Source organism: Balaenoptera borealis (assembly GCF_965194805.1).
Source record: "Balaenoptera borealis genome assembly, chromosome: 17".
Taxonomy (NCBI): Eukaryota; Metazoa; Chordata; class Mammalia; order Artiodactyla; family Balaenopteridae; genus Balaenoptera; species Balaenoptera borealis.
In genome coordinates this window covers 10,624,531-10,650,063 of record NC_138876.1, presented here as the reverse complement: position 1 = coordinate 10,650,063, position 25,533 = coordinate 10,624,531, and the positions used below count along the sequence as shown (strand labels likewise).

The 25,533-nt window shown below is 42.9% G+C and overlaps 1 protein-coding gene across 12 annotated transcripts in view; it reads right to left on the bottom strand.

Moving 5' to 3' along the window:
• CYRIB (CYFIP related Rac1 interactor B) overlaps positions 1–25,533 on the bottom strand; it is a 150,654-nt gene that overhangs the window by 76,580 nt on the left and 48,541 nt on the right. For 3 of the 12 annotated variants that reach the window (XM_082363124.1, XM_082363125.1, XM_082363118.1), the window contains exon 1: positions 11,013–11,153. The exons of 4 other annotated variants lie outside the window; for them this stretch is intronic. Coding sequence is in view for 2 of the 8 variants with exons in the window: in XM_082363113.1 (XP_082219239.1) it covers positions 21,106–21,121 (16 nt within the window). In the remaining 6 variants the exon portion in view is untranslated. Of the gene's footprint in view, positions 1–11,012; positions 11,257–21,105; positions 21,137–25,533 lie in introns of those variants that run through there. 5 more of the 12 variants (XM_082363113.1, XM_082363116.1, XM_082363115.1 and 2 more) reach the window with 5 other exon arrangements.

Here is a 25,533-nt window from a genome sequence, read left to right as displayed (position 1 = left end):
CAATAGTCAAAAAGTAGAAACAGGGACTTTCCTGGTGGTCCAGTGGTTAAGAATCCACCTTCCAATTCAGGTGACACGGGTTCGATCCCTGGTCAGGGAACTAAGATCCCACATGCAACGCGGCAACGAAGCCTGCACGCTGCAACTACTGAGCCCGCGTGCCACAACTAGAGAGCCCGAGTGCTGCAACTACTAAGCCTGAGCACCACAACTAGAAGGAAGCCCACGCGGCACAACGAACAGCCCACGCACCGCAACTAAGACCCGACACAGCCAAATAAATAAATAAATAAATATTTTTTAAAAAGAGACAATCCAAATGTCCATCAACTGGTAAATGGATAAACAAAATGTAGTATATCCATATAATGGAATACTACTCAGCAATAAAAAGGAACAAATTATTGGTGTACACTTGACCCTTGAATAACATGGGTTTGAACTGCACAGGTCCACTTACACGTGGACTTTTTTCCAATAAATATGCAATAGAGTAAGTACTACATGATGAGGTTGGCTGAACCTGAGAATGCAGAACTGCAGATACAGAGGGCAGACTGTAAAGTTATACACAGATTTTCAATTGTCTATATATACTATGTTTTTCCCTATACATACTTATGATAAAGTTTAATTTATGTTAGGCACAGTAAGAGATTAACAACAATTAATAATAAAATAAAACAATCATAACAACTTACTTTAATAAAAGCTACGTGAATGTGGTCTCACAATATCTTATTGTACAAATTTAACACTTTTTCCATCTTAACTAAGCACTTATACACTGTGGCCATAACTTCTGCAGTTTGAGGTGTGACAGCAAAACAAGCACAAGTTTCTTTTTCCTTCTTCACAATTTCACAAACAGATTTGCTCTTACCTTAGATCTTAGCAACCTCTGAATTCGACTTTTTTTCTTTCCTTATTAAGTCAAGAACTTTCACCTTTTCACTTAAAGGAAGCACTTAACAGCTTCCCTTTGGCATATCCGAATTGCTAGCATCACCACTCTTGCAGTTGGGGCCATTATTAAGTTAAAGAAGGGTTACTTGAACAGAAGCACTGCGAAACCATGACAGTCGATCTGATTACCCAGATGGCCACTCAGTGACTAAGGAGCAGGATATACTGGACAAAGGGATGACTGACATCCTAGGCAGGATGGAATGGAACAGGCACAAGATTTGATCATGCTACTCAGAACAGCACACAATTTAAAACTTATGAATTGTTTATTTCTGGAATTTTTCATAGAATATTTTCAGACCCAGGTTGACCAGGCTGAAACCACAGATACGGGGGAACTACTGTAAGCGGTTACCTGGGGCTGGGGGTAAGGATGAAAATGAAGTATAATAGGGAACAGGGAACTTATCGGGTTGATGGTAATGTTTCAAAACTGGATTATGATTCAGTAAATTCAGTAAATTTTCAAATTCAGTAAATTTCCTAAAAATCATAGTATTGTACAAAGTGGGTGAATTTTATGATAGGTATACTTCAGTAAGATTGTTTTTAAAACAATAGCAGGAAAAAAGTTAACACATGGTTATGTTTATTGACGGAATTACTGGTTTCTTCTAGATGCCAAAGTTAAAAATCAGTGATACAACAAAACTGTGTTAAAAGAAAATATACATTAAAATAGCATATCATAATAGCACACGTAACACTTATCTCCATTATCAGGACTATAGGTGATTTTTACTTTCTACTTTTCTGTACAGTACTTCAGAGTCATGGGAGTACATCTGTTTGACCAAATTAGCTAACAGCCCCGCATTTTTACTAAGATTAAAAAAAAAAAGTCACCTGCTTCTTTTATATTAATTATATAATCTGGCTATACAGGATTATAATAGGAATAAAGCTATATAAAGACAAACACACACATATGGATATTACATATTTGTATATTACTATACCAGAGACTAAAAAAGAAAGCAGAATTATCCAAAGTCTGCTCCAGAACTCTCTGGATAGGAATCCAGCAAGGTCATACCTAAAGAGAAGGGGACTGAAGGTAAATTCAACATATGCTTTAACCCAAATGAATGTAATGAATGAAGCTGACTTCTCGGTACTTTTGAAAATAGCTTGGTAAGTATATCTATGAAATACCAGAACATGTTAAATATTTAAATCTATTCACTACTATTCAAGTAATGAATAGTTCCTAGCAGTCTTTTCCAGAAACCTCAACTAACTCATGAAAAGGTAACTTACAGTTCCCATTTTACAGAAGACGATGGAAAAGAGTGTATATAAAGATTTTAGGCACAATGAATTAGTTAAGAAGCCCTGATGTGCAATGTGACCTTGCTACAAGGGGAAAAAAGTGCCTGGGATAAATTGTCTTAGAGCACCTGTTTAACCCTACTTTATGACTTGAGGGCAGTTTCCTGTAACACCATAAACTAGTTATACTTTTTAAAAAACTGTTCTTTCATTTTTCACTTGTGAGGCCCAAATAAAATCCTAGAAGGGGTCTGAGAGACCAGAGGCAGTAAAAGGACTTCACAAAAAGTTCTGCTTGTATACCTCTACTAGGAAGAATTTCAAAGTGCTTAAACATTTTAAAAAATTATTTAAATGCATAAGCTATCTACCTATCCAAACTAGACAAACTGAGAATGGTTTAAAAAGTTAAATTTGATTTTAATAAAACAAGATAACACTATTTTTAAGCTGCTTATAAAGAAAACACTGAAAATCAACTAAAATGAAGTTTGTAAAAGGCACACATTAAATATGCTAATAGACTACTAAAAAGGGGTCAGTGACACATACCAAAGACAGAACACTGGCCAGTTGTCACCATGACACATACTATAATGGAACTTAGGCACACCCATTTCAGAGGGTTGCCAACCCCAGGCTACATATTTTGACTATTGCTTCAACATACTGTTCTATAAATAAAAAGAAAAGCTTTAGTTTAATTATATTCACATTTTAATATAGGAAGTCCCACTTATCAAAGACTATTTCCAAAATGCTTCAGCCTTTCATTTTTAGGCATCAACCTACTTTTACCCACTAGCAACTGAACACTAGTGCCACCATAACTAGAAGATTATTTTACATTTCCAAGTCTAAATTCATGTACACTTTAAGCCAAATGAATGGAATAAATGAAGCTGACTTCTCTGTACCTTTAAAAACAACTTGGATAAATATATTTGCTTAATATCAGAACACATTAAATATTTAAGTCAAAAGAAGTTCAAACATAATCTTCAGCAAGTAAAGCCAGCTTTCAAAATAATACTTCTATAAGTATTGTTTACAGAAAATAACTGGAAAGAAGGATTTAGAAAATGCAAGTTGATAAAATGGAGACCCACCCCCTTAAAAAACAAAACAAAAATGAAAAACTGCAAGTTTAAACCTCCCTCCAACTAACTATGCTAGCCTCTCCCCTAAATCTATACTGTCTCAAGATCTAGAGAAAAAGAAGCCTCACTTAAAAAAACACTGTACTTAATTAACATTGTTTTGTTTCTTAAAATTTGCCAGAATTCTAAGTAGAGCAATGTAGTTTGATATAAAGAAAAACAAAGTGGTCCCATTCCTTGCAACCCAAGGTGATTTTCTCATATTTCACTTTAATGTTCCTGAAATTCTACATATGATTTTTTTTTTTCAAATCAAAAGGCATCTGAACATGTTAGACATTACTTTTTGAGTAAATGTTATTGGTTAGCAACTTACCTTGGAGAAAATTAATCCCAAAATTCCACGGAAGTCATTGCATAGAGGTTTGCCCTCAAAAACAAGTCAAGGACATGAACACCAATAATAATACGTATTGTGTTCTTAGTATATGCCAGCTTCTTTTTAAAGTCAGATTTATTGAAGTGTAATTTACATATGCTGGGAAACAATTCTCTATAGGTCTGTCTTGTTAATATGTTGCAGAGGTACCAAATGCCTTTTGCTTCGAACTATATTTTCAAGGACATCCGTGCAGCATACAGCCTTGAAAGATAAAGACAGTGGCTCCCTCTAGAGCAAAGGATGGACATGCTTACTGTCCAGTATAATGTATCCCTCTAGAGCAAAGGACAGACTTGCTTACTGCTCATTACAAAAGATTTGGGTTCCCTAAACGCAGGGCTTCTCTCCAATATGGACCACTATGGGTGCCTGAGAATCAGGAAACCATTACAAATGCTGATATTCTGGCTACTACTATCACTGAGAGGAATAAACTGTCCTTCATCTCTTACACAGGAGTCTCATGTCTTCTACCAGCATCCATGAAAACGTGGCAGGGAAACTTATTCTCTTCAAAGTAGGATAAGATCTCAGATCGTCATGATTCTGGACAGTTTTGGCAACAAGAATGGGATACTGACATAGCCATGACTTCCTAGGAGAGAGAGAATAAAGGCCCCCTGAGGTCAGAGTTCTGGGAAATGAGAAGACACACTGGAATCAGAGAGTGATCCTGGTGGTGGGTGGACAGAAGGTGGGAATAAGGATCCCCACTGTCCGGTTAATGAAAGGAGTTGAATTCATGTTTGGAAACAGCACAGTGAGAAGTGGGATCAAAATCAGGCATTGAAATGGTGACTTGGCTGTTACTCATTCTCCCCTGGGCTGGCAGAGGAAGGGATGTGTCATGATGATAGGCAACAAGCGTTGTGTCTCCAGGTGAAAAGCCGTGACTGCTGAGCCAAAGAGTCCCCAAAGCTAAAACAGACTGTGTAAGTAATGATGACCTTGCTGACAATATAGAGCTTTAGACGGACCAAAAGTATTAGAAGTTCTTTTGGCTGAATCACAAGGGAATGACCAAAAGTGAATACAAAGCCTTGATTCCTGGCACAGAGTTGCTCTCTCCCTCCTGCCTCCTTCTCTATCCCTCTCTACTACTATCCCCAAACTCTTCTGCTTTACAGAGAAAAATAATAAGGGATAGGGCTGAGGTCTCCCTGACCCCCAAGAAGGACTGAAGGCCATACAAACCCCTGAGAAGCTGTCCAGGAAACTTTAGAGAGGGACTCAAACTTTTATGGCTCTCCTGGATACAAACACCCTCCTATCTGGTCCCACAGAGGAAGGGACATCAGATTCAGCTAACAGGGTTTGGGCAGGATTTACAGTAGGGAAGGGAAATGAAGTGACTTATTGCTGGGGCTCTTTGGGCCAATTCAATGTCCTCTTGTTGTTGCTTCTACATCCATCCTCATGTATAGTAGGAACTTATGTGGTATACGGTTGTCCCCTTCCTGTATGTCCCAGAGGGGATTCTCCCGATCAGGAAGGGCTGCATGTAGAAAAGTGCTAGTATTCTAGTACCTTTGGGGCTCCACAACCCTCATAACCATTTTTAGTCACAAGTCTCTGTGACTCATGATTTTACTGATTGGAGCCTCTGACAAAGGTGCCACCTGTAGGTGCCCCTGGGGTTTGGACTCTTTTGCCTCCCTGACACAGCTATCAGGCATGCTCCTTTTGTTAAGCAGCTATTAGCTTGCTACTGGGCTCTTGTGGAAACTGAATGCCTAACTCATGGAGGCCTCATAAGTTCCAGTCTGATATTCCTACTTTGGGGTGGATCAACTCATACTCAATGACTAACAATATGGAGAGTCAACTGAAAATGCATATTTGCAAATATAGCTGGACTGCCTTAGCCCCACATCTCAACTTTACATGAAAAAGTGGTAGTGAGCCCTCTGGGGGAAATTCATCCTCTACTCTACCACTGGACACAAAGTTATGGGTTCAATGGAGCCCACATCCAGTTAATCATCAAATCTTGTAGACTTAACATCATCCCTCCATTGTCAATAGGGGTACTGATCACTATCAATTCTTTCCTGGACTTTAGCAACAGCCTTTTAACTTGCTCGCCTGTATTCAATCTTACTTTACCTTCAATCCATTCTCCAACAGCTGTCAGAACAATCTTCTGAAAAGACGAATGAGTATTTCACTCTCATCCCTTTTAAAGTCCTATGATGGTTTCCCCTGGCCTTCAGTCCAAACTGACTTGAACTTGTTAACATGACTCAGACAGCCAGCCTTACAGCTTACTTACTGTCTACCTCTTTCCCACACCTCCTTTATAACCTGTATTACTGCCATACAGAACCAATAACCGTCTCTAAGATGCACAGGACTTCTCTAATCTCCAGGCTCTGGCCTCTCCTTCTTCCAATGCGCATGCATTCTCCCTTCTGCCCAACTGACTAATGGTCCACTCTTCAGATCTTAATTTAGATGGCATTACAACATGGGCATTTATCCTGACTCATAAAATAAGATTAGGTACCTGCGAAATTCATACTGTCTATTTTTCTCTATCTTTTCTTCTGCTGTAAAAAAGGGACCACTAACATTTTATTCACTGTTATATAACCCTGCTTATGTGCTCAATAACTACTTGGGTAATTAATGGCAATCATATACCAGGTATTGTGCCAGGTGTCAAAGAAAACAAACGACCAAAACCAAAAAAGAATTTTAATGAACATTCGACTTAGAAATGCATCACATCCTTCCCTATTATGTTGCATTGAAATTAATACAAAAATTTCACAAGAGTGTTATGAGGCACGTAGCAGAGATAGTATTATTCCTATCTTATAGATCTGACAATACTATCAGACAAGAGCAAACCAGGGCTTAAATGCAATGTTTTTGTCCATACATACTAAAATTTTACAAGTAGAATCTATCAATAAGACAAGTTGAGAATTCCCTGGCGGTCCAGTGGTTAGGACTCCGCGCTTTCACTGCCAAGGGCCCAGATTCGATCCTGAGTTGGCAACTCAGATCCCACAAGCCATGCGGCACGGCCAAAAAAAAAAAAAAAGAGCACAAGTCAACAAACTACAAAAGTCCACTTCAAGAACTAGTTATTCTCCGTTTTCATTTAAATTAGCGCCTTCAATTCTCCACTACCCTCACTTAGAACAGAAAAATGGCATAAATAATCCCCCAAATAATAATATCTGGGAATATGTCATAATTTTTTTTCACAGCGTTTTCTCAAACTGTTTGACCTTAGTAGTCAGTGTAATTTGGATTATCTGAGAACATGCCAATTTAAAACTGGGAGGAGGATTTTAGGCACAGTATATGTAGACACAGTGAAAAGTGTATCAGTTTAAATTTAACATAGACCAGACATAATGCACCAACTAGAATACATGAAGCAGAGATTACTTGCATGGCAGAAAATAACTGTACAGGATTGAAAGCTTCACAATGCTGCACAGAATAGTACCACAGAACATCATCTTTTCAAATTAAATAGCTACAAAAATACATCTTTGTATTAGGTCTTCTTTTTAAACAAAATCACCCAATGTCTTTGTAAACAGCCATTTTCACCCACGGTACCACAATCAGGAAGTGGCACATGTCACAAGAAATGCGTACAGTTAAAGAATCAAAATTCTTAGAATGATTTCCTTGCTTAAATAGTTTTACAAATGTCACTCATTTGTATTGCAATATACTTGCATGAGCGTGAAAGGGGCGAAGCTACAGCCAGCGAGCAGGAAAGTATAATCCTGTGTGTGCTCAGAGAATAAAGAACAGTGATCACTATCCATCCTGTGTGGCAGGTGAAAAAGTCTGGAGATCTGCTGTTTTAAGTAAGCCTTCTAAATATATAACATAAAATACAGGACCTCAAATTAGTACTTTGAAACAGAATTTTAGGGAAGACTACAAGTCACAGAGGCCTGGGTTTAAATGCCAGCCTTCCTCATCCTACTTGGGCATGTGCTTGGACAAGTTACCTAAGCAGTTTGAGCCTTACTTTCCTAATGTTAATTAACAGTTAAATAGGAATTAACCTACACCTTACACAGCTGTCATAAAACTAACTTAATGTGTACAGAGAACTTGGCACAGAGGTGTTCACTATTACTGTGTAACAATTAAGAGCCAAGACCCAGATCTACCACTTAGTAGTTGTGTCACTTTTGTTACTTAACCTTAGTTTCCCAGCCTGTAAAATGTAAATACTAACACCTATTAGCATTATGGTGTTGTAAAGATTAAATGTCTTACAACACTGCCTGGCAAGAAGCACACACTAGGTAAGTGTTAGTTACTAATAATGTCATTATCATCACCACCACTGAAATGTGAAGTAACCACTGCCACATTATTGGATTATTCCTTACATTTCTACTATATGAAAAAATGCTCCTTGAAAAATTAACCTAATTTAGTGAACTGATCATAGTATAACATGAGCTCACACATTCAAGAATTTTTATGCTGACTTTTAGAAACTTTAAATGCACAGAAATTATTTGAATTGACCACTGCTCATGAATGCTGACAAGATACATATATCAAATACCCATTCTAAGTGAACAAATCCATTCAGTGAACTAAAGTATAACACAAACCAATGTCTATTGTACTTTCTCCCCAAAGATTTCAAAGCAGTTTAAAATAATCAAATATAGCAATCCTCAAAATGTACAAGTTACTTGAAAAAACTGCAGCTGAGAGCAATCAACATCTTTCTCCAAAACTTTTGCCACATAATTACAAAACAATGTTAGAGTCAAACTCTTTGCAACCCTGCCATTCATTCAATTAGTCAAAACATTTACTGCATATCCACTGTGCACTAGGCAGGCACTGTGCTAAACTCTGGTGTAGTAACAGAAAAGGGGAGACCAAAAGTAAGAGTGGGCAAGCCACTAACAATATTATTAAATATTTTGAAATTTTATAATTTTGTTTTCCTTGAACAGTGAAAGAGGAAATTATAGGCTCTAACAGTTGAGTGCATCAATACTTAATGAGTTAAGTAACCTCATATAAGTGACAGTACAATATTTTCCCCATGGAGACTAGGATTAAATGAAATAAGCATCCCTCTCTACTGCTCAAGCAATTGCTTACTAAGTAAAGGTAAATGGCCACTTCAAATGAGTCAAGTAATCTCAAGAGTGACACTAACTAACATAATTTTTTACCCATTTTGGGGGGAAAGTTCAGAGAAATAAATCTTAAATTTGATGTTACATGTCACCTGTAACCTATCAGAAATAAGCTACATTCACTTAGTTTTACTCAGCAACTGAAACTGCATTTTTGCTGAAGCGACTAGGACCAATTACTAATCATGCCTCCCTCTGATGAACCATTTTCTTAGGAGAGAAAAATCTAGCCTCGATGCAATTATCAAATAATCTAGAGTTCATACTATATATCCTACATTTTACAAAACAAGAGTTTCCTCTCAAGTAGCTACATAACTGTTAAAGTTTTAAGGAATTTTAAAAATATATTATCCAGCAATATTGCTCTGCTAAAAAAATGCAATCTTGACTCTGAATTAAGTAATCTTAGTGCTTAAAGTGGTCATCCAACACCTGAAAGGGGACAACCAACAAACCACCTTTTTAGTACCTAGCTCCCCAGAAGAAAGGGCTGTTAGGAAAATGCTATTAATATTGATAGCAATTGTATCACACTGATACGCAGGTAAGTGTACTTGAGGACTAAGTACCTTCCTTGGAGTTCATCATTATGGACTATGAATGTCACATAAAAAAAAAAAAAAAGTGCTGTCATTTCATTTTATGAATGCTGAATCAGGCAGTTTTAGTTAACTGCAACACTTTACAAGCAGGCTATCAAATAAGCCCCAATTATCAAGTTGTTTCAGACACAAAGCTTCTGTTTCTATTAAGTATAATTAAAGAATTAAAAGGATCAGTGTATTTTTCTTGAGATATATTAGTCTAAAATGATTTGCAATAAGTCCCTGAACACCCAAGTGACTGAAATTCCTTCAGCTATTCAAAACACTCCTCTGGAATGCCAGTCTTCCAAATGGCAAGACTGTAAGAACACACAATTGATAAATTGATATTCATTCTCTACATTAAACATTAAGGAGTAAAAAAATGGCAAGCTCAATAAATTCACAGGAGGGGGGAAAAAAAGTGTAAACAAATGCCCCAAATCTGTCTTATCCAGAATGGCGTTTTGTGGTACTGCACGAATTCAGGCATTTCATCAGCATTCGGCACACCGGGGGCCACTCAGTAACTAATGTTGACAAATGAGCCGAGAAAAAGTCTCACCAACAAACAGTATTAACAGGTAATGTTGCAAATCAGTCACGGAACCGCGCGGGAAGGAACGTGGAGGAATCGAAAGAGTAACAATCTTCCGCCAAATTTTACATTCAGAGCAAATTAATCCATCATAGATACATACTTCTCCGGGGCGGGGGGGAGAAAGAGCGAAAGGAGATATTTGGTACGACCCAGAATAGCCATGCGGACAACACACACACACACAGCAACTGCCACTTCCATTACAGTTTGACAGTCATGGATTTGGGTAATTAGAGTAGAAATGTGTGTTCTGGAAACACACTAAGACCACACCCTAGGACTGAGAATCTGGACTTTAAATGCTGCGAAGTGAGGTCAACGCAGTACCTAAGGTGGACGGTCTGGCCGCACAGGTGGAAGGGATGGGGGCACCAACTTCCACGCGGGTGACCGGGAGGGCCGGGTGTCCGGGCGAGGCATGGCGGAGTCCGAGGGAGAAGGGGGTGTGGACTAGGGACCAGCACCGGGAGAGAGGGAAGGAGAGAAGGCGGCCGCTAGGAGTAAAGGGCGGTGGGAGCTGCGGGTAGGGGGCGAACGTCGACGCGGGGGGGGGAGAACCCGGGGAGCCAAAGGTCACGGGCGGCGGCAGGGTTCGGGGGTGGGAGGGGGCGGCAAGCACGCGCGCGGAGGTGCGAGTGGAAGGAAGCGGCGGAAGAAAGGAAGATCCGAATGAATGAGTGCCGCGGGGGCCCGGGTCGCGGAGGAAGGGGCCGGGGGCGCCCGCGGAGACGCAGCCGCAGCGCCGGGGCGGGCCCCCGCGCCAGAGGATGAGGAAGCCCCGCACCGGCGCCGGTCCCACCGCACCCGCCTCTCCGCCAAAATGGGGTCGCGCGCGGAGCAGGAAAGCGAGGACTGTGAGGGAAGAGGGCAAAATGGTAAAAATAAATCACTCACTCTCCGCGCGAACCTCCAGGCTCTCTCAGCCCCGCTCCTCCGCGCTCCTCGAGCCGCGACGGCAGCTCCTCAGCGGCGCTAGGGGGAGCCCCGGGCCCGGAGCGGGGCAGCGGCGGCGGCCGGACCGGGAGCCCCTCCGCACCTGCCCCTGTGGCGGAGCCGCGACGAGCCAGGCAGCGGCGGCAGCGGCGGTAGCGGCGGTTCGGAGCTGGGAGGGCAAGTGACCCGGATGTACAGGGTAACGGCGAGGAGGGGGAGGGGGGAATGCCAGGAAGTGAGTGCGCCGCGGACCTGTCCGGCCGTGCGCATGCGCCGCGCGCCCGCCCCGTAAGGTAAATCCTCAGCCTTCCTTCCCCGCCCCTCCTTCCCCGCCCCTCCCCAAGGGGGCGGGGCGAGGCCGAAGACAGGTGGTCCGGAGGGCTCAGCTAGGAGACGAAGGGGGCGCGGCCACCTTGTCCGCTCCCCCCGCCCTCCTTAAAGGGGCAGCACTTTCGCGCGGAGATGGCATCTGAGTGAGTCGGGGTCTTGCAGCCGTCTCGTTTTACAGATGGAAAACTGAGGTTCAGAGGTGACGGTGACCTGCCTCAGGTCAGCGAACTCAGAAATGGCAGAAACTGGAACTCGAGACTCGCGGATCGGGGCTCTGTGCTGAACCCATCAAAGTCGTCACATAGCATCACTCCCCCACGCGTGGAATGGCTGGGCTGGTGGGCACGCCTTTCCCTCTCTGCCAGGTACTGAGCCTCACACTCCCAGACACGGCAGATGCGCTTGGCAGGCTCCCCAGAGCCGAGAGGTACTGGGGGTGCGAAGGTATCGCCTGCGAAGGTATCCTGGAGACGCCCTTGGGAGGTGTTAAATAATCAGTCTGAGAACAGAAATCAGGCGCCACGTGAGACTTGTACGGTGCTACCCATAGCACTTTCAGATAAACGAGACTATGTTCTGGGGTCTGCTCTGGGCAAAGATATCTGATGGACAGAGAAGTTGGATGTGACAGAGGGCGCAGCTTCCTCATTTTCCCCTAATTCCCTTTTCACTCTGAGCATAAATGCTCCCTCTTTACCTACAACACCAGAACATCCCATCTAGCTAGCTCAACCTAATCTTGTTATGAAACTCTCAGATTTTTTCATTAACACTAACGTATAAACGATCACAACGTTTCCTCTCCCAGGGGTATTTTCAATGTGACTGCGGAGCAGATCGTTACTATGGAGGTAAATGGTTCTAAACATTTTGGGGTCAAGAGCCCTACTGAAAATCCATAAAAGTATGCGCTTTTCTCTCCAGGAAAATGCATATATGCACACAAATTTGCACACAATTTCAGGAGATTTTTGGATCCAGGAAGCCTATCTGTGAAACCCTGATTATGAACCCTTGTTCTAGTCAAATGGGTAAGATCCCAGTAACTATCTGGGCCTCAGCACATGTAGCCAAGAAATCACTCCTTGCCCCAAGTATAGAAGGGCAGCCCTTAACCTTATTTAGCCTTCTGTCTTCCTCTTCCTCTTGAGTTACACGGAGACCAAGTGATATTGGCCATATTACAAAGAAACGTGTTAAGAGAGTCATGGAGAGAGTAGGTGACTTTTTCAAGGCACACTCTAAGGGCAAGAGTCCTAGGCCTCATACTTTTACCCTAATTATCATACTTATGGATGATTTGGGGGTCCTACACTGTAGCCATTATAATCTTCATCAATTTCAATTAAACACAGGGAGCTGATGTTTTGCAAACACTAATGCTGAGAGAACAGTCTTCACAATCCAAGAACTCTGGTCCATTTGTTTGACACACTGACACCCACTCTTAAATAACCCTGGTCCATATCGACCCACTGTCCTCTATTTGAACTCTGTCTAGTTCTTACACCTGCTCAGTCCCTTAGATATGAGCTCTGAGTAATCACACACCTGTAACCCAATCTCCCACTGAGAGCAGAAATCTCTTCTGTAATATCCTCAACACCTGAACATCCAGTTTAGCTCGAGTATCTCCATTTATGGGGAGCTCATTATCACAATGGTCAGCCTCCTCTAATTGTGAGGAGCCTCTTCTTTTACACTGATCAGAAATCTGATGCCCAACAACTGTCATCCATTGGTTCTAATTTTATTTCTAGAAAGCAACATAGACGTGATGCTGGCCTGGCAGAGCTTACCGTCCAGCAAAGAAAACAGTCCATTTGATGAGTGATAACCATAAAATCGGATTAGTCCCGTAAGGAGGATGCAGTGCCCCTTTCAGAGGCACCTTTGTCCTTATCAGCCTTAGACCTGTTCCTGATTTGTGTAAGAACTCATGAGGAAGCTCTACCACTACCCCATGGGGGATGTCCTGAAAGAAGGAACAGAAAACAAGACCCTAAGTGCTGAATTTATTCTTCCACGATCCTTTCCTCATCATTCTGCATGAATGTAATCACATTTCAGCTGAGGTCAAAGTTTTAGGTTGAAAAAACAAGCGGAAGGATGCAAAAAAAAAAAACGATGTTTACATAAAAGCACTAAGCTCCAATGATAATTTAATCATGGTGGCTTGCTAGCATTCTTTTGAGTTCTTAGTATGTGTCAAGCACTGTACTATCAGCCCTTGACTCGCATTTCCTCTTTTACTTTTTACAAAATCAGTCATTGAGTCATTCAGTCAACACATGTTTTTGCCCCTCTGCTATGTCCCAGGCACCATGCTGAGAGTTTAGGGTGGAGGACAGTAAGCCACGTGGTCCCTGCCCTGGAGGGGCTCAAAATTTCGTAAAAGGAAGGGCTATAAGCTCACAATTATAACATGGCATGATTCGTTGTAATTTAGGAGGGTGGAGGAACTAACCCTCCCTGGAATGGCTGTGGAGGCTTCAGAGAAGATGAGCTTGGTCTTGAAGAGATGAGGCAAGGGCCAAGAAGAAAAGGCACATGGGCACAGAGGCAAAGGAAGAGGAGTTCACACATGCTGGGGGGAAGACTGGGGTGGTAAGACTGTAAAGGACCTCCTCATACGCCAAGCTAAGGAGTATGAACTTACCTCCTGAAGGCAACCACCGGTAAATAGAAGCTTCTAAGCAAAGGAGAGACATAATCAGATGTATTTTATATCAAGATCACTCTGACCACAGTGTCCAATAGGGACTACAGTGGGAGAGAGAATGGAGACCAGCAGACCAGTGAAGCTGTTGTGAAGTGCAGGCGAGAGATAATAAGAGCCCGTTCTAGGAAACTAGCAATGGAGAGGAAGAATGGGCACCAGAATTAAGATATTTACTGATGTAGAATCTACAAGAGTTTGTGACTAGCTCAATCTAGGGGAAGAAAAAGCAGGAGCTGTGGCGCATGACCCTGAGGTTCCTAGCTTAGTGGACTAATTGAATGGTGACACCATCCAATCCCAAAACCTTTACACAGTTTTCATTCCTGTTCTCTTTCAACCTTTATCCCTGTAAACGCACATTGCTTCAGTTGGTATCTTCAGATGTCTGCAGCTATTTCCCAATACTTTTTCCTATTTCTCCAGTCACATTTATCATTTTAATGGCTGCAGAATATTTCATCATGTTGAAATAGCTCTGTTTCCTTCAGTTGCTAAAGGTCCACACCCTGCACGCCTGGTTCACCCTAGACTCATTTGGCTCTGGGCATTTTGCAAAGGATGAGTTGAGTTAGAAAGAGAGCCTTTAGGGGAAGGGTATTGGAAAAGCATAGCCTCAAGGGCCAGCAAAGCTGCAACTCTTGTGGGAGAGGCTGGGCAACTGTATTGCATGCAGAAATTGCAAAGCTGTTGAAAAGAACCTATCAACTGTGGGAATCCTGATGTCTAATTCCCTGTGGAAGCTGGTTCTCAAGTCCTAATCCATCTAATCCATTCATTCCTTCATTCATTTATTCCCTCTTGGAGCAATGCATTCTTGTGAAGCAGAGGGCAATAAAGCAGAGCTGAAAGCAGCTTTATTTAGCTGTGGATTTAGCCCCGCAGGGGTTTTGAAGTCTATTCAAAACCCTTCACAAGTGAACCTCTCAGAGCCTCAGTTTCCCCACAGGTTTGTTGTAAGGATTAGTTTGGGTAAAATTTGTACAGCATTTGGGACAGAACGAAGCATACATTAAGTTCAATAATTATTTTCAGTCTTGGATCCTTCCCTGTGCCTCCTTGACTCCCAACATTTTCCTTAGCTTCTGAGCACACCCACCAGGCGACAGTGCACATGCTGGAGTTCAGAGACTGAATCTGCCACAGTGAAGCAGGGCACTCACTTCATCTCTCTAACCTTCCATTTCCCATCTGTGAAATGGGAATAAAAACTTATCCACAGGAATGCTGTGATGCTCTCATAAATACTATGTAGGAAAATATGTTCAAAACCCCAAAGCACGATGTCATCATTGACTATGACTGCTATTACAGACCTCACTGTTTTCTTGGTTTCTCGCCATTTAAAAAAATGATGACTTCAGCATAAGTTCCGTGGATTGTAATCACTGGGTCAAAGGATCTGAACATTGTTATGGTTCCTGATTGGTACGGCCCAGTCGCTCTTAGGACTCTGTGAATAGCTGCTGCCATCGTTAACTCATATGCACCATTCAGTATGTTTAAGCGCCTCGATTACAGCTTTTGCTGCCTCTGTGTCCAGTCTTTGTCCTTAATCGAACATTCAGGAACTTCTCTCAACTGCTTGTCTCCTCCTCTTCAAGGAATGAATGAATACTGAATCCCTGAACAAAGAGGCGCCTTCCCAAATATTTTCAACACAGCCGAGGCTGAGGACTAAGACTCCAGGGTCATGCCTTTCAGATGAGTGTCCACCCAGGGGGTGCATTTAATGAACGCAGAAGAGGACGAGGAAGGAGGCCTGCGAATCCCTGAGCAGCACTCGAAGCCTGTCCAGCATGAAAGATGGCATCAGAGCTGCCCCTCGAAAAGAACCGAAGAACAAAGCCGACAGCTCAAACCCAACACATTCCTGTTATTTAGCAAAGCAGTCACCAGTCTCTCAGGGGCCATAAAGTTGTCCACGTGACCGTACTCCCCCAGTTACAGGGTGTATCTGTGAGCCTCCTCACATTTCCAAGTGTAACACATTTCTCACAAGTGGGCAGCTCCAGTTCAAGTTTCACCAGCCCTCTGAGTGACCTGCAGGAAAGCAGCAGACTCTGCCTTGCATCGGCTGGTCCTTGCCTGCGTCTCCAGTACGCTTTCCAGCATCTTCACGTGGCTGTCGCTCAGCCTCCAGGTTCAAGGGTCGCTTCCTCAAAGTGGTCCCATCATCTTTCCTAACGTCGACCATCCATCATCCATCATCCATCATAAAGTCTTCCCTTCCATCATCCCCTTATACATCACTGGCTTCTTTTTCCTTCATAGCACTTATCACAACCTGTAATTATTGTTTTTATTTTTGAGCTTAAAAACCATTTTAAATAAGAAAAGACTCTCAATACAATGTCAGCTCAGTGAAGTCAGAGGCCAGGGCTACCTTGCCCACTCCTACACCTGTGACTGTGCCCACCCAGCTCCAAAGAGGCCCTCAATAAATACATGGAATGATTTTTTTGGGTAAAAAGAGAGATTCCTGGCCCCCTCTACCTTTCTTTCACTCTGATTATATGAATAATACATGTTGTTTGCAGAAAAAAATTGGAAAATACAGATGAGCAAAAGGAAGAAAATATAAACACCCATGATCCAACCTCCCATACCTTGTGGATATGCTTCCAAATGTTTTTTTCTGTGTCTATACCCGTATAAAGATAATGCATATATTTTTATAAAAATGGTTCATATTCTGAATTATCATCTGCTGTGTTCATCTCAAGATTTATCTTAGTCACCTTTCCTTAACAAAGGTACTTCAGCACCTGGTTGTTAAACGCTCTATAATACGTACATACTGGACCACGTAGCTACACCACAAAGTATTTAACAAGTCTCCCAGTGTTAAGCTAAAGGGGAGGTTTCTTCAATGTCCATAAAGGTAACATGTTGTAATACAGCACTTCCTTCTTGACAAGCTTCCCATTTTTTCCCTCTGTGTTTGTACTGCTTTAGAGCTGTATTTCTACAGAACTGTACTCCCCACCGCCCATTCACCACCTGGAGTTATTAGAGTCCCCGTAAACTAGAGAAGCAAAATTGTCTGCAGCCGGAAAAGCTGAAGTATGACGAAGCCAGGATGAGGCCTAGGAGTTCAATTCGGGAATCTGCTGCTGATACAGGCGACAGAAATAAAGAACGTGTTTTCTTGCCAAGACTTTAACGTAAAAAGAGGAAAAGAAAGACTTTCTGTACGTCTTTACTTCTCCTTCCCAAGCCCTGTTTAGAGGCCAAGTTTTTCCCAAGAGGGATGGGCTGGTCCACGGAGTTTACTGCTGTCGTAAGCAGTCCACAGGCCAAAGCCCACTGCCCCGTTTAAAGCAGAGGTGGCTGCAGAAAAGTCTAAGAGGGCACGCAAGGATGTGCTGGCCTTTTCCACAAACAGCTCTCTCAGCCCCATGTGTGGTTCCGGAGCCACTTGGCATTTTCAGCTCTGACAGTCACACCCTCCACGAGAAAAGGCCTCCCTCTGCCCACCTGGCACAGCAGACCCCACTCCAGCAGGACCCGTCAGTGTGCCAGGGCGCCCGCTGCCTGGACCACCTGCCCACCCCCCCTGCAGGTGGGCCACCTTGTCAAGATGCACAGGCACAGGAGGGGGTCACTGAAGGTGGGGCTGAGATGATATAAAATCAGAGATGGTGCCGGAGGGAGGGAAGGGAGAGGAAGGGCTGGGTGGGCCATCCATTCCCGGGCCTCACCACCCTGTGACCCAGAAACCCAAATAGAGGTTAATCTGCTATTCCACCACCTTATATGGCACCCCATTGGAGGCAGAGGGAAACTATCTGTAAAGAAATAGAATGCCTAACTGTGTCATCAGTCACTAATTTATCGATGCCATTTAAAAAAGATTTTGTGTGACTTCCCTGGTGGTCCAGTGGGTAAGACTCCGCACTCCGAATGCAGGGGGCCCAGGTTCGATCCCCGGTCGGGGAACTAGATCCCGCATGCATGCCTCAACTAAGAGTCCGCATGACACAACTAAGACTCCGCATGCCGCAACTAAAAAAAAAAAAAAAGATCCTGCATGTCACAACGAATATCCTGCGTGCCACAATTAAGACCAGGGCAGCCAAAATAAATAAATAAAAATAAATAAATAAAAATAAAAATAACAAAGATTTTGTCTGAACTTACAGTTACCAAAAGGGAAGGGGGGGCGGGTAGAGGGATAAATTAGGAGCTTGGGATTAACAGATAAACACTACTATAGATAAAATGTATAAACAACAAGGACCTACTTATAGCACAAGGAAGTATATTCACTATCTTTTAATAACCTACAATGGAAAAGAATCTAAAAAACAATACACACATATAACTGAATCACTGTGCTGTACACCTGAAACTAACAAAACATTGTAAATCAACTATACTTCAATTAAAAAAAAAAGATTTTGTATGTGTTTTCCAGAAATACCATGGTTAGAGAAAAGAGAAGGGAATTTGGTTTGAAATACAATGATGACAGAACGAACTATTACCACCAACACCTCTGATCAATGGTTTCATTTCGGCTGGTTTTGAACAAAATGATTTCCACTCGTTTTATAATTCAATCCTTATAATGACATCATGAGAAAGATTTCATTGCTCCCAGTTTCCAGGTAACAAAATTCAGGTAAGGTACAAAAAATTTTTAAGTATTTTGCTAGAGGTCACAAAGCTACTAAGAGACGGAGCCAGGATTAGACCCCAGGTCCTAGAGCTGTTTATATTCATGAGTCACTCAACCTTCCTTGCTTCCCACCCCTCCTTTCTTTCTACAAATATTAATTAAACCACTTAATGTCAAAGCTCCATCTAAAACACTAGACTAGTCATTTATAAAATAGGCACACGCGGAGCAAATAAGCCCGTGCGCCAAAACTACTGAAGCCCGCGCACCTAGAGCCCGTGCTCTGCAACAAGAGAAGCCACCGCAATGAGAAGCCCGCGCACCACAACGAAGAGTAGCCCTAGCTCACCTCAACTAGAGAAAGCCCACGCGCAGCAACGAAGACCCAACGCAGCCAAAAAATAAATAAGTAAAAATTAAAAATAAAATAAAATAGTCACAATAACCACCTAACTCACTGCTATTGTCAGGGTTAACTAAAATAATAGATGGAACATGAAATCGCTAATATTCAACCACTTTTTACTCTAAAAACAGCAATTACATACAGCTAAATCTAATAGGGTCCTGGTCTTGGTAAACTCTTAAGTGGTAAAAAAAATGTACATTACAGACTATCTTGGGTTTTGAAATTTGCGGTTTTAGTATTCAGACTCGGAAGGCTGTATATCACAGTGGCTGAGAGCTCAGACCCTGGACTCAGAGTCTGAATCCCTTAATTCTCTCATCTATAAAAAAAAATAGGAAAGTAGGGACTTCCCTGGTGGCGCAGTGTTTAAGAATCCGCCTGCCAATGCAGGGGACACGGGTTCCATCCCTGCCCGGGGAAGATCCCACATGCCGCAGAGCAGCTAAGCCCGTGCACCACAACTACTGAGCCTGCACTCTAGAGCCCGCGAGCCACAACTGCTGAAGCCCACGCGCCTAGAGCCCATGCTCCGCAACAAGAGAAGCCACGGCAATGAGAAGCCCACGCACTGCAACGGAGAGTAGCCCCCGCTCGCCGCAACTAGAGAAAGCCCGCGCGCAGCAACGAAGACCCAACGCAGCCAAAAATAATTAATTAATTTTTTAAAATAGGAAAGTAATGGTATTCACTTTCAGAATTAAGTTATTTCATGTAAAGCACTTAGCGCACTGCCTGGCAAAGGTAAGTGCTCAATAAATAGTAGTCTCTTCTATTATTTGTTATTATTGTTATTATTAACTTGCTACTTTCATTAAGACAGTATTTGCATAAAGCTGCCCATATTAGCATTATGTATAATAAAAACCAGAAACAAATGAAATTTCCCACGATAGGGAAACTGCACAGTTGGGTTTGAAAGAACTGTCTTTAGAATTAATGAAAACCAATTTAATTAAAATTTAAAAGCTCCTGCTTTGCCACTTAGGGGCCATATAATTTTGAGCAAATCATTTCTTTTCTCTGGATCTGTTTCCTCACTTCGAAAATGAAGGGTCTGCTCTCAATGACTCATAAGCCCTCTCCAGATTTAAAGTTTATATTCCTAAGGTTCTAAATAAATCATAATCCATCAACATCAAGGATAATAAGCAACCCCTAGGTACACAGAAAGATGATAGCAACATGAGAAAATATTTTATGAATTAATAATCCCAACCTTCTTTAACCCTGTTTTTTTTTTTTCTGTAACAGTGATTACCTCCTAACAGAATTTGTATTATGTTTATTGTGAATATGAAATAAGTGGAAGCACCAGGAGAACAGGGATGTAGGTCTGGTTGATTCACCAATCTGTCTATCCCCAGCCACTAGAGTGATGCCTGGCACATAGTAGGAGCTCAATTAACATTTGTTGATGGAAAATTTGTGAATATTAAGTTAAAAGAGCAAAGTACAAAAGTATATATATAAAATAGAATGTCATTCATATAAAATATCTACACTTATGGGAAAATGGCAAATGGGATCAGAGAAGTTAAAACTCAACGACAACACAATGAGAGCAGGGATGAAAGAATTTTACTTTCCTTCAATGTTTTGAACAATTTTATTTGTTCAAAAAGATAGCATTCGAACAGAGAAGCATGTAGAGAGGAGAAAAGTGAAACAGAAATGGAAGTAGCCTAGGGAAATGGGAGTGGACCTGAAGGAGGGCACGAGGAAGGGCTGGAGGGGCCATAGGGGATAGAAGGCTCTTGGGGGTTAGTTACTCTGTGAATGGAAACAGAATCACAGGGGCAGAAGGAAAAGTAGGTAATTTGATGCAGAAAAGAAAAGCCAATTTATTTTGAACTTTTAATTACAAGCTAATATCTATTAAACTATTCCCAGGTTGATAGAAGTTCCCCATTAACTGCCTCAATCAACGGAAGCTTTGGTGAATTTGAGCACTAAGGGGCCCTTGGGGTGTTACCTGTTCCTGTTCTCATCAGTCCTGAGCCTTCTTTTGAGCAGCTGCTGTGGATGCAAGAAGAATGAGGCCCACATACTACGGTTAACTGGTAAACCATAGGTCTTTCATGAACCAATTGATCGACAATTCCATCCAGAGTCACACACTGGGGGGAACACACAAAGTACAGGAAACAACCTTCCCTTCCAGGGGATGAAAGACACACTACCTTATTACAATACAAAGCAACACACAACTGCCAAAGAAATTGATACAGACAAATGGCCTGGAAAATTAAAGGGAAAGAATCATTCCTTTTGGTTTGGGGGAGTCTAAGGGGAGGGGGAAGGGAGGAGATGTCCAGCCTTGTCCTGAACTTTATCAAATCACTGGGCCCCTAGTGCTGTTTGTGGACTTAATCTTGAACCCTTCACCTGGTCCTGTCTTGCCTTTGGGATCACATGCTACTCTGAATGCCTCCAGTCTCCAACTGCTCGCTTGAGCTGTTCATCACGGCCATGCCTGTGAACTTTGAGCGAAGCAGGTCAGATCCCCAGCTGGGAGAGTCCTTGGGACCCGTGTTTCTTGTTTCCAGCACATAACATAATTGTAATTGTATGGTGATTTGTGTACTTCCCTGAACACTGTGAGCTCCAGCAGGGCAGAAGCCATCCTGTTTTGTCATCGCTGTATCCCAGTGCTAGCACAGAGCCGGGCACCATGCCTGCTACAAGGCATGCACTCAAACCGTTGCAGCTTGTCAAAGAGATGGCATGGGTCCAGCTTGAGTTAACCCAGGCCTAGGGCCTTTACCCTACTCTGAACCCCCAACATGGCCACAGCCCTGGAACCAGGGAATTGGATAAGCAGCTTAAGAAGGTGAGATTTAAGCCCTCCCCAAAGTAGCCAAAACGATAAGGTCATTAGCTGTGTGACCCAATAGTTGAAATACAGAGCTTTAGACAGTACAATAGGGATAAGTCAAACAGGAGCTAAGAGCCTGGAAAGAGTTTAGATTCTCACAGTTTCGAATTTGGGGGCTACAGAAGAAAAGATATTGCATAAGGTTAAAAACAAAAAAAAAAAGAAAAAGAAAAAGAATAAAGGAAACCTTTCCAAGAGAGAACCAATATGGTCCAAGTTAAGAAGAAGCTTAACTGGTTTAGCTAGCTTCCTCTCTAAAATCCTGGTGCTGATTTCATGTTAGAAGACAGGTTTACAGGGGCTTCGCTGGTGGCGCAGTGGTTGAGAATCTGCCTGCCAATGCAGGGCATACGGGTTCGAGCCCTGGTCTGGGAAGATCCCACATGCCGCAGAGCAACTAGGCCCGTGAGCCACAACTACTGAGCCTGCGCGTCTGGAGCCTGTGCTCCGCAATGGGAGAGGCCGCGACAGTGAGAGGCCCCCGCACCGCGATGAAGAGTGGCCCCCGCTCACCACAAGTAGAGAAAGCCCTCGCACAGAAACGAAGACTCAACAACACAGCCAAAAATAAAATAAAATAATTAATTAATTAATTTTTTAAAAAAAACCTATCCTTCCTCATTGTTTTAAAAAAAAAAAAGAAGACAGGTTTACAGAGAGAGCATCCCTCCTCAGTTGTTTTTTTTTTTTTAACAGTATCTCCTTTTTTACTTTTTAAATTTTATTTATTTATTTATGGCTGTGTTGGGTCTTCGTTTCTGTGGAGGGCTTTCTCTAGTTGTGGCAAGTGGGGGCCACTCTTCATCGCGGTGCGCGGGCCTCTCACTGTCGCAGCCTCTCTTGTTGTGGAGCACAGGCTCCAGACGCGCAGGCTCAGTAGTTGTGGCTCACGGGCCCAGTTGCTCCGCGGCATGTGGGATCTTCCCAGACCAGGGCTCGAACCCGTGTCCCCTGCAATGGCAGGCAGATTCTCAACCACTGCGCCACCAGAGAAGCCCCCCTCCTCAGTTTTAATGCACAGAAGAAGACAGCGGAATGCTACCACACCCCAGCTCTGGTCCTGTCTGAACCCACAGACTTGAAGAAATGTCTGTGGTGTCCACTTCAGCATTTTATTTAACATTTTTGTTTAATAGGTCACTTGTATTAATGAGTGCCTGCATCAGAGTTTCTGAATGAATCACCTAATTTTAGACATGGAAAGAACCTTGGAATTGACCTTTAATTTAACATTCTGCTCTTTAGAAAGTGGAGGGGCCCAAAACGGGTCCAGAGGGGGCCCACAGAGCACAGCCCCCCAGGCCTGGACTCCGGGCCTGGAGTGAGGAGCACACGGGTTCCCGTCTACACTGTCAGAGAACTGCTGAGTTCGCTTCCAAAGGTGAGTCTGGATCACTGAGGCGTCAACAGAGTCATGCAAAAAAATCTCTACTAATAAGCAGTGTGTAACATTCAGTGTGGTATCTGGTGTGATCTTCCAGGGTAAACAAGGTCAATTAAAACATTACCCTTATTTGGCCCTTCATTACTCACAAATCTCTTCCAAGGTAGAAAAAAAAAAAGTTAGGAGACATGTACAGACGGATAAAGAAACAAGTGGGACTTCCCTGGTGGCGCAGTGGTTAAGAATCCGCCTGCCAAGGCAGGGGACACGGGTTCGAGCCCTGGGCCAGGAAGATCCCACATGCCGCGGAGCAACGAAGCCCGTGCGCCACAACTACTGAGCCTGCGCTCTAGAGCCCGCGAGCCACAACTACTGAGCCCACGTGCCACAACTACTGAAGCCCGCGCACCTAGAGCCCGTGCTCCGCAACAAGAGAAGCCACCACACGAGAAGCCCGCGCACCGCAACAAAGAGTAGCCCCCACTCGCCACAACCAGAGGAAAGCCCCCGTGCAGCAACAAAGACCCAACACAGCCAAAAATAAAATAAATAAAAATTAAAAAAAAAAAAAAAGAAACAAGTGGAAATGCAGATTTCATGGGACTTCCCAATCACCCTTAAGTGAGGAATGGTATCGTTCTTGGTAGTAATACTGAACTACTCACAGAGTTCCTATAAATACTATTCCCTGCTGTTGTGTCTTTGCCCATGCTGTTCCCTCTATTACAAACACCCTTCCCACCACTCCCATACTTCCCGTCCAAACTACCCACCAAGACTCCGGTCAGGCATCTCTATGGACATTGGATAAGGATTTCAACGTGAATTAGTTCCTGTTTTTACCTTTCAGTAACACACAGCCCTACTTAAACTGGCGGTCCTTCTAGGAGGTTTCAAAAAGACTAGCAATGGTATGAGGTTTGCATAGCACCATGTCCTCCATTGAGAAAAGAGCTACAGAAATACAAGGTAATGTTTTATTAATTTATTTCACCTGATTCCTTGAACTGATTTTTTTTTTGATGGATGAATCAACCAACCCAAGATTAACAGCCTGGTTTACTACACTCATTTCTCTTTCCAAGCCACAAGCCAAAATAAACTCCCCCTCAATTTATAATTTTGCAAAATGTGCTTTTGCGTGTCGACTCCTGAATCCACTGTGGTTATTAAAAGGATGGCTGCATCTGTCAGGATGGGCCAGGTTACTCTGTGGTAACAAACAAGCCCTAAATCTCAACCCCAATGATGACCACACTGGTCACTCTGGGATCAACACGAGGAACCCAACAACTCCATCTTTGTAGACTTTACCTGACACTCTGGATTAAGCAACTCTGTAGCTGACATCAGTTTCAAAGACATGACCCCCTCCTTTCTTTATCCAACCACCTATAAAGCTGTCTTGCAGGGCTGCCGTGCGGACTGGATGTGATTCTGTTTGCTAGATACCCAGGACACTGCCTAGCTTATAGGCGGCAGTTGGTAAATGATAATGGTGGCTCGTACCCCTGTCATTACCATTATCCCTACTCATCTTCAAATGATGATAACGATGTTATTATTATAATTCTCATACACCAGTGGTTCCTTTACTCATCGGCACATTGGAATCACCTGGAGAGCTTAAAAACTACCAGTGCTTGTGTCCCAGCCCCAGAGTCAGTGAATTAATGCATCTAGCGTGTTACCCTGGCTTTGGAATTTTGAAAGCTCCCCAGGTGATTCTCATGTGCAGACAAGTTCGAGAACCACCATCATAGAGGCAGCAAGATTCACATCTATACAGACACATATGTCCCTGTGTACACACACCAGCTGGTCTGCTGCCAGGTTCCATAAATCCAGCCACCTTTATGACAGTGGTATTCATATCATTCGGGTGAGGTTATGAGTGGCAACAAATAGCCCCTAAATATTAACTCTAACAACAACTACGGTGGGCACCGTCCAGGGTCAACTAGATGAGCCCAGCAACCATGTTTTTCTGGTCTTTACCTGACACTGAGGCCTATGCAGTTTACCCTCAGACCTCATTTCCTCTTTACTTTCACAAGTTTGCCAGGCCCATAGTAAATCAGAGCCAAAAAATTATACTAGTGGAGACAGATTGGGAGGACATCTGGTCAAAGGAGAGCCAC